General features: G+C 43.3%; 1 protein-coding gene across 2 annotated transcripts; it reads right to left on the bottom strand.

The window, feature by feature from the left end:
* Positions 1 to 4,681: 4,681 nt before the first annotated feature.
* Positions 4,682 to 9,937, bottom strand: TCTE3 (t-complex-associated-testis-expressed 3). Of its 2 annotated transcripts, none has more exons than XM_019549912.1 (5): positions 9,835 to 9,937; positions 7,505 to 7,720; positions 5,608 to 5,766; positions 4,869 to 5,020; positions 4,682 to 4,799 (listed from the first exon to the last, which is right to left on the bottom strand). In XM_019549912.1, the coding sequence occupies exons 1-4, from the start codon at positions 9,919 to 9,921 to the stop codon at positions 4,910 to 4,912; spliced, it is 573 nt and encodes a 190-aa protein (XP_019405457.1). In that variant the 5' UTR covers positions 9,922 to 9,937; the 3' UTR covers positions 4,682 to 4,799; positions 4,869 to 4,909. The 2 variants fall into 2 exon arrangements, with proteins under 2 accessions (XP_019405457.1, XP_019405458.1); XM_019549913.1 differs by having other exon boundaries at positions 4,682 to 4,811; positions 4,881 to 5,020.
* Positions 9,938 to 10,035: the final 98 nt, after the last annotated feature.

Below are 10,035 nucleotides of genomic sequence, written 5' to 3'. Positions count from 1 at the left end.
CCGCGCTCGCCCAGGACGGGGCACGGCACCGGCCCCCGCCCCATCGCCCATCTGAAACACCTCCGAGGATGGAGCGCGTGTCTGTGCCGGAGCACTGTGATAACACTCTGGGCCTGTCCACACTTACTGCGAGCTAAGCAGGAATAGGCTGGTGTCTACACGTGTGTGAGGGCAGCCTAATTGGGTGTACATTTCATTTCTATCAAACTTATGCTCAAGTCAGTGTAAAAGTGCTGTATTTACCACCCGGTCATTTCAGTGACTGCATGTGGAGGCCTGCCTTCCTAGTGAAGGCGTTTTTGCTCCTATCCATACAGCAGGCCTAAGTGGTGGCAATGCGGGGCACAACACCACCCTGAACTTTGCTCCCTGGTCTGTGACATGGGAATAAAAAGCCATTGTCTCTCAGTGGGGATTGTGATCAAATCAGCACGCGTGAGCTGGTGCCAGGGCCTTGCTGGACCTAATCATCTCATGAGGCCCCTTCCAGCCCTAATGTCTGAAACCTATGAGATTTATGTCCTTAGATCAACATGGCTGTAAGCAACGCCCCAAGACATGGAAGATACTACATTTTGCTATTTGAAATGGAAACTTCACAATATGAAAAAGAAAGAGGCCACACTTAACAGCGACATATATTTCCTAAGCCTATGCAAGAAACACAGCCTTGTTCCCAGAGGATTGAGCATCTACAATACTCCGAATCAGGGGAGATGTGCAGGGGGTGCATGCAGCTGCACATGCATCCCGAGCATGGTGGTACACCGCCTACAAAAAGGCACTGCCAACACTGTCAACCCCTGCGGGCGCTCGCTGCTTGCCACCAGGTGCCAGCAACTTCTGTGGGCGGTCTGCAATCCCTGCTGGCTGCAGGTGGTCGCCAACCCTTGGTCAGCACTCACCACACAGCACTGGCCATGTCTGTGGAAGCTCCTTGCTCACCACCGCCAGGCACTCACCACCACCACTGCATCCCAGTTGCCACTGTGCCCTCCCAGCTGCTGGGGGCATGAGTTGTTCATGCTCTGACTACTACACATAACTCCACTATGTCTGGTGTAACAAAAGAAATCATTCCTAGCTGGGGGGTGTTGTAACACTTAAATGTTACCGTAGTGCAAAAGCACTGGTGTAGCCGTGATGGTCCAGAAATGAATGTGAGAGGCAAGGATCTCTTAAGGTGCTGTCTTTTATGGTACCAGCTGGGATCAAGTTAGACAAGCTTTCCCTTCTTCCTCAGGGCTCTGATGACATGGAGCCAGGAACAGCACAGCTGCGTGGGTTTAGTCGCTGTGCCTGGCTCCTTGGGATCAGAGCCCTAAGGAAGAAAGTCTTGCATTGGATGTAAACAGTCTTGATTTAAACAGTAAGGAAACTGGCAATGATCCATTCTTCTTTGTCAAGTATATGCAGTCTTTGGAAATACCAGGGAGGTGGAAAACGTAAGTAAACAGCCAACCAAATAAGGTGTGTATCACAACATACTGGACAATTGTATGTACCATGAAAAAGAATACTTCTTTAGAGCAATGTCTGTGGCGAACATTCTACAGTGCTTACTAGAAAGAACGTGAAACACGCAGCACCATGGCAAATATACAACACCGAGAGACAAACTTCACATCTGTTCAGTCACTGAAGTGTGGATTTCCTTCCCCATGTTCACATAAGTCTCCCAGCAAGACTAAAGTAATTTAAAGACAGAACAAATTAGATGTATATCCTTAAAGAAAAGTTAAGAGTCTGATCCTGAGAACAATTAAGTATGTGCGTCTTTACCTGCATGACTAGTACCATTTCATTCACTATGTGTGATCTTAGAGAAGTCAGTTACTCATATATTTAAAACAGTGATTCTCAACCAAGGGAATATGGCTCCTCAGGTGCCTTGAGATCCTTTCAAAGATGCTGTAGGAAACCACATATTGTTAGCACTCAGGTGTGCAAACATGATTTACAAGATTTACCCAACATAATCTTGTCTCAAAAAATTAATGAAAACTAAGAGCTGACATTTTCTGAGAAGGCCCTTGAACCTATAAAGGCTGAGAAACACAGATTTAAAGAGAGGTAGTTAACCATACCAGTCTGAAGTCAGGCAGACAAGTTATAAAACAACTCTGATGCTCAAACTTTTGGCCCCGTGGGCCAGATAAGTGGCAGGGACCTGGTCCGCAAGCTGGACTGGGCTTCATGCACTGAGATCAGGCCCTAGCAAATTACACCACCCATGCCCAGCAGGATTGGGTCCTGCACCACCCTTGTGTGCTGGGATCGGGCTTCAGTGCTGTGCCATGCTGCCCAGCCTGAGAGGCCAGCAATGTAGGGATGCAGTCAGGCACCCACAGCAAAGTGAAAAGGGCAACTTCAGGTTGCTGTTGAAATAATAATTGTGAATACACAGCTGCCAGAAGCAACTATTTCCCCAACATCCCCCCCAAGTTGGGGCACAGTGGTTACCCCTATCATCCTCCTCCCAATTATGCCAGTGTTGGGGCTTCCACAGGTCCAGACACTGAGCAGCGGGCAAGTGACATTTAATGCTACCAGTGCTCCCCCCAGCCCCAGGTTTTTCAGCATACTGGGGAGCCCTACAGGCTGTGACAGGGCTTGGGAGCTGGGTGTGGCCTGCGGGCCAGGGCTTGAGCATTCATGGACTAACTCACTCAGAAAGGCATAACCTTTTGGTGGCTACAACCTACTTTATCAGATACTATGAATGTATGCAGTAGGCTGTAGCTTATGAAGTTCATGCCTTTCTTAAGTCTTTAAGGGCATTTTTACATGTGCTAAGGGATGCGGTACCAGGCACTTTCGTTAGCAAGCCAGGCACTTTATTTAAAAGCACCCATGTGTCACGTGTATCAGCGTCCCAGTGCTGAAAAAATGGCGGCAGGGCACTTTGAAATAAAGGTCATTGAACATGTTTTATTTCGAAGCACCCTGCCGGCTTACGCCTTTCTATACGCACTGGGGCTCCACACAAATGCATAGAAGCCCTTAGGTGCCATCTTGCTCTGCCTTTGCATATTTAAGAATTTGCAGAAGCGGGACCATAAAAGTGTATTTAAATGTACAAATATGAAAGCTTTCATTTGCTTAAGCATTTATTGGATTGAGGCCCAATGTGTGAACACTTATAAGCAGACATGTAACTAGGCAGTTCTGCAGCACATGGGGCAGTGGTTTCCTCACCTCTCTAAATTGGAGCCCAAGGTCGGTGCCCCCACCATCCCACCTCACTTACATTACTGCTTAAGTGACATTTCTAATCTGAAGATCTGTTTGTATTAAAGGTAAGGGCTTGGTTGTACAAAAAATTACTGCATTTACTCAAATCCAAGATGAGGTGCCCCTTTCCATTAAATAGGGCAGGGAATGCTCCTCATCTTAGATTCAATTACAAGGTGGCTGGTTTGGGGGGTCAGGGGGCAATTGCTGCAGCTCTGACCCACAGTTGTGGTTGTAGCTGCAGCTGCTGCCTACCCTCTCCCCTGCAGTCTCTACCCCTTCACCTATCCCCTCAGAAGCTACTACTGCCCCCTGCCCTGACCCCTCACACTCTCTGGCTCAGACTGGATCCATTCCTACTCCAGCCTAGGGCAGGGAGCATATAGCTGCTCCAGCACCAGCCCAGGACAACTCACCAGCAGCCGCCTGCTACCCCACCAGGTTGACACAATTACATGACCCCTGCCTTGGGCTGTAGCAGGGATGGTGCCCTGCCACAGCCACTGGGGCTGGGGTAGGGGGCAGTGGCTTGGGGGGGGAAGCATAGGTGGCAGAAGGGCACAAAGGCTGTGGGGGGCCCCAAGCATGGCAGAGGTGGGGGGAAAGACCCAAGGACAAAGCCTGAGAAGGCAGCAGGGGGGACCAAGTGGAAGGGGAAAAGCACTGGGGGGGAGGTGCCAAGGGTTGAAGGCATGGGGAGGAACAAGTAGCAAGGGGCAAGGGGAGTCAGGCACTGCTGGGTGCAGGCAGCAGGGGGGCAAGTTGTGGGGAGGAAAGGTATAGGGGAGCAAGGGACAGAGGTAAGGCTATCCGATTCCCCCTGCTGCCTGCCCCTCACCAATCCTTTCACTGCTAAAGTGGTGGGGACCACGACTTTAAGACACTATCCCAATAATTAAATGTTGTACATGGAAAATTACAAATTTATGAATTTTCCATATACAGAATCTAATTACTGGGAAGTCATTTTAAATTCAGAATAATCTTAGATTTGGGTAAAGACACATTTACACAGGATGTTCCAAATTTCAAAATACCAACCTGTTCAACAAGAAGGATAAGGAGTATCAGTTGACTAAAGTAGAGAAAATATATTTAATCTAATCAAAGTTTTTTAAATATAAGCTACATTACAGTGGCTTATTATATTAGGTCTGTACAAACTCTTCCTGTGCAGCTTGATGAATATGACTAGACCTAGGGGAAAATACAATGTTATTTTTCTGTTGCAAATTCCACCTCCAAAGGCAGAACATTCTGCTTTAATGAATTAAATTGTTAAATTGCAGTTTGTAATAAATCCATTGCTTAGGAACTGCCGGAAGTGACATCTGGTACCTTGCAAGATATGTCCTTAAATGTATCATTAATTTTTAGACACAGAAATGTAGTAGACATATAACATGCACAACACACACATACATTTCCAAAGTTTCTTTTTAAATAAAACTTGAAAAAATTAATTTTAAAGTACAGTATGTGGATTTTTAACAAATCAGTTATTTTAAAATTTAAAAGAAAGCATTCAATAATAATATTTTGAAAGTTTTTGAACAAACATTCACAATGCTGTGAGACATACAAAAAAACTAGAACACTTGGTTCCAAAATGATACCTTTTATTAGACCAACTGAATGCTGTGAGATACATTAATAGTTGCAGCTTTTAGAAAAATTACTCAAAATAACAAGCAACTAGCAAAGCCAATACAACAAAGGATTCCATTTCACATTTAGCTGAAACCCAGTCATCCCTTGCAACATCCCAGAGCCATCTGCTGGCAATCTATATGGGAGAAAAGAACAAAGTACATAGAAACTCATTAAATAGCACAAGTCTTAAAGAAATATTTTTTCACTTTAGAAATTTAAAATGAACATGCAGCATTAGACATACTGCTAGTTTATATAACTGTATTAAAAATAAAGAATGGATATAAAACTGCAAAATTACAAGAGGCATGACTAAATTCTTTATATTACATTATATTACTTGTATTATATATATGTTTTTATATCATATTTTTATGTTACAGTGAAATATGTTTTTCCTTCAAAGAAAATCTCATTTAAGAGATCTTACCTTCCAAAACCTGGAAGGTAAAGACTGTAATTCAGTGGTTTTCTCTCTCAGTTACCACATTTACTGAAACAAAAGGTGGGAAAACTCCACATCCTCCATATGCTGACATATGCATTTGATAGATTATTGCTACATGGCACCTTTGCTTGAATTACAAGAGACACCTTCCACTAATTCACTGTAGCACTCAACCACCCCAAATGTGGTTCAGAGTACCAGGAGACATGATATAATTCCAAACTTTTAATTTAGCTTTGAAATACCACGAGGAAACTAATTCGTGTACTCACATTTATTGCCTGACCTGTCTTTTCCACAGTTAGTACTGTTACTACATACTTATAACGATCAAAACCCATTGCTTTGACAGATGCTATTATTTCTTCTGAGATCGAAGTACACAGGAAGTTGCTAGTTGCACCGTCATAATTAACTTCCTGAAGTCTATTCTATCAAGAGTTAAAAAAAAAAAGTTTAAAAAAAATCTCCATCATAATGTTTTTTCTCTAAAACTTTCAGTAATTTTAGCTACAAAGAAACAAATATAAATTGCTTGAGTGCTAGCACAGAAGATGATGCACACCACACAAATAAGCTAACCTTTTTACTGTGAAATAATTGTATTAATAATAATAATAATAATGTGACCTTTAATTACTTTTAACAATTCTCCTTTTAGTTCTCTATATAATGAATACATATGCATTTTCTCTTTTCTTCAGGCTCAGCCTAATGGAAAGGAGCCTATGAACATGCTAGTCTGCATATTTACAGCATGTCTGTAGTGTTACAGGCAGACAGACATGGGGCAGAACATTTTCCAGTGCTTTATTTTTCCATGGGAAATTTTCCATTTCTAAAAATTCATTGTTTCATAAATTCATTAATAAAAATGAATGGATACCAATACAATATTACCCAAGCTTGCCAGTTTCAAAGTTGTAATTAATGTTTTTCAGGTGATTATCCCCAGGAACTGTGTGAGAGAGTACATATATGTTTCGTGGATTTCTAAACAGAAGGGTAAATACACTTGCATAATAATCCAAACCAAAAATCAAGTTATGAATTCACCTAATTGGCTGTGCAGGTCAAATCAAAACCAAAGCACAGTATATCATGCACAGGTCTTTGGGTGTACTAAAATTAGTGTCAGCAGGTTTCAGTGCCTTCATTTTTTTTTTTTAATTTAAATACACAATGTAAGGGAAATACATGCTATTGTGTATTGTCTTTACATTTTTACAAGTACCCCAATAAAAATAATTTCTTTCCACATAAAGCTTTGAATTTGTTTGACTATAAGATTTAAACCACATTAAGTGAGCTGTATTTAATTTTTTTCTAATTAATTATTTCAGTTCAAATACTTGTGGCTACTGGGACATAACATTAACATGGAGGTACTTTTTTAGTTTTGTTTACTAAATGTAAGTCAACATAAAACATTCTAAATCAGATCACGCTTTATTTAGGGCATTGGACATTTTTCTGGAAAATTTTCCCATTCAAAATTTTCCAGAAAACCCCTCTGGTTACAGGGGTTAGTTATAATTTTCAGGGCAACTATTAGAAATTTTTCTAGTATTTGGCAGCTGTTGACTGTCTCTACAAATTCTCTGGAGAAAAATCCCTCATTTATTTAATCCTTCATATTTGACAATGGGACCTTCATATGTGACAATGAATCACGTGGCAATGTTAGAGGTATTTCACTTTACTCTTAAATTGCATACCAGAATAAAAAATTCCTAAATTCACAATTGAGTTTTAAGTACTCTGAAGCATCTTTAAGTTGGTCTAATAAAAGATATCAGATTCACCCAAAAAACCTTGTCTGCCTATGTCCTTAGACCAACACAGCTACAGCCTACACCCCTGAAACATCTTAATACAGTAACATAAAAATGTCAGAACCTTCATCTCCCACCTTCATTCCACACTCAGCAAAAAACTTGGAGATTGTGCCTTTCAGAATAGGACCCACTGTGATGTTAAGGATGGATTTATAACAGTGTTTAAACTTTACTGCTATATTAAATCTCCAATCTTACAAAGATCTAGGCACAGGCTTAATGTTATGTACCTTTACAGGGCCCCATCTAGTCTTTGCAGGACTAGCACTTAACTTTGTAGTAAAATTAAGCATTTTATACACTGACATTTTAAATGAAAATACTATGCTACCGTTAGTATCTGCTGAATCTTCTTTCCTACTAAATGAGCCTGGAATTTATTGTTTGGCTCCATTCTGTATGTATTGGCATATCTCAATTTTGTCATTGCTTTCAGTGCAAATAATTCAGTTTTCCCAAACTCTGCCATAGACTCCTGTTCCACTGGTTCTGTACCACAAACATCATGGCTTGAATTTCTGATTCTCTCTTTCAGCAGCTGTGCAAACTTAAAAAAAAAAAAAAAAGAGTAAAGCTTGAAATCATAATTCAATATATGAGAATCAAGTTTTTTTAAGAACCAAAAGAAAGAAAGGCGGATTTTGTGTGGGATATTTTTATGAGATACCTGAAAAGACTACACTGCAAATTGTTCATTTCTGTTTTGGGTTGGGTACTAGAAGAGAAACCATTAAAAACTCTCAACAACAGCAAACACTTCCACAGACCTATATCAATTAAAATGGGAAGAACCCTGGCATGAAGAAAGGTAAAAATGGAAATGTAACATAAAACAGAAGCATTTTAATTCAGGGATTGGCAAAGTTTTTCAGCAGAGAACAAAAAACACCCACAACTTTGATCTGTAAGACACTGGCATGCCAGGGACTGATGGCAGCAGAACAGCAAGGGGCCCAAACCTTGTGGCAGGGCAGCCATGGCCCCTTTCCCACCACCAGCCTTGAGGTGAACATGTACCCGTCCCCAGCAAAGAGCCAGGCTGGGGCTCTGTGGACACTGGTGCAGCCGCTTCCAGCCTTCTGGCTGCCTGCCAGAAGTTAGAAAAATTGGTCTTTGCAAGCTTTCGGGCATAAACACCCTTCTTCAAGCATAGGGAGTCTGGTGGTATAATACTTTCTCCATGGTGGAATAAAAGCCAGCACACAAAATGCAGGTCTGTGAAAATGCAGGTCTGTCAGAGAGGATCAGAGGGGATGGGAGACAACAGATATGAGACAGGTAGGTGGGGAGGAGGAAGGGGGAATGTTGGCTTAGTGATAGAATGTAGCCGGTAAGATAACCACTCTCTCTCCAATCTCTCAGTTCTAATACACAAAAGGATTTTACAAAATACCTTTCATAACCAAGCCTATGAACTACACTTCATAAATCTCCTGGATACAAAAGCTCATGGACTAAATATAAACATTAGATTTATGGCACATTATAAGCTGCCTAACATCCAGTAACCACAGGTAACTTCTCTACATTTTAACACCAGGTCAACATTTCCCTTTTCCCCCCACCTACCTGTCTCACACCTATGGTATCCCATGGCCTCTGACCCTCACTGCCACACTTGCATTTTCACAGACCTGCATTTTGTATGCTGGCTTCTGTTCTACCACAGAGAACATATAACACCAGCAGACTCTTCCTATGCCTGAAGAAGGGTATTTGCGCCCGAAAGCTTGCAAAGAACAATTTTTCCAACTACTGAGTTGGTCTAATAAAGGTTGCCACATTTACCTAAAGAACCTTGTTTGCCTATGCCCTTAAACCGCCAGGCTATAACCAACCCCTTGCACTCCAATCCCTGCAGAGAAGGGACGTATCTCTGGAATTTACAGGCTCAAGAATAGAAAATCCATCCGAGGGCAGCTACGTGCGTGCGCCGGCCCTATCCACACTCAGGTTCTGGAGAATCCCAGCCCCAGCTGAACTGCAGCTCACTTTCCATTATGAAGTTGTGCTCTGGTCATGCAAGCTCAGATCTCTAAGCAGGACTAGTTGTCAATTTACAAAGTTTCATCTTCCTGAGGTCATGGCACCATGGCAGGGAGTTCAATGCTAGGACCTTTGTGATGCCATTAGGTGGGAAAAGGGAGGCCTTTCATGTCATGCCTTTCTCGGCATGTGGTTGCTTCTGGCATGCGGCAGGCCTGACAAACTGATCATGTCTGCCATGCATCTGGCCTGGCAAACAGACTGTTTCTCAGCCTTTGTTCCCTTCGGCTGCCTTGTATCCACTGGGCCCCTTTTCAAACTCTCTCAAAAACACCAGGCCCTATGCCCAGCTAGCCCCTCACAGGCATGGCTTTCTTGACCTCAGTGGGTGAGAAAGGCACTATCTGCCCAAAGCACTGCTGTGGAGAGAGGCCCCCTTCAGATGGAACCAACTCAGGTGAACAGGGTGAGATTGGGCACTCGGCCCCACGCCTGCCATGGGTAGGCACCGAACCGGGCCCACGAGGCAATTCACACATACGCACAAAAAGCACACGTCACCGAACGGGTCTGCCACAGGGGCGCATGCGCACTAGAAAATCACGACGGGGCTCCTCCCTCCAACAATTGGGGAGAGTGGGGCGTGCGGGCGCATGCGCAGCCCGCATGCCTCACATTCTCTTTCTCGAACATGCTGGTGCGCCGCTTGGCCCCACCCCCCGGGAGCGGCGGCTGCTTCAGCTTCTGTCCTGGCTTCTCCATGTGGTCGGCGAGATGTTGAGGGTGCCCGCCACCCCCTCTTCCCCTCTAACGGCTGTGCGGATTGACTAGCCCCAGTGCCCGACTCCGACTTCGCCTCTCCGCTCCCCTGCGCAG

The sequence above is a fragment of the Crocodylus porosus genome, unplaced genomic scaffold, assembly GCF_001723895.1.
Source record: "Crocodylus porosus isolate Cpor-Errol unplaced genomic scaffold, CroPor_comp1, whole genome shotgun sequence".
NCBI lineage: Eukaryota > Metazoa > Chordata > Crocodylia > Crocodylidae > Crocodylus > Crocodylus porosus.
The sequence above is the reverse complement of the archived record's forward strand: the minus strand, read 5'-3'. Positions and strand labels throughout refer to the sequence as shown.

Coding starts and splice junctions, on each gene's coding strand:
- TCTE3 (XM_019549912.1), bottom strand. CDS start 9,921: ATGGAGAAGCCAGGACAGAAGCTGAAGCAGCCGCCGCTCCCGGGGGGT. Junction 5,767..7,504: donor AGATTCAGCAGATACTAACG/GTAGCATAGTAT, acceptor AACTCTTGATAG/AATAGACTTCAGGAAGTTAA. Junction 5,021..5,607: donor AGACAGGTCAGGCAATAAAT/GTGAGTACACGA, acceptor TCTCCCATATAG/ATTGCCAGCAGATGGCTCTG.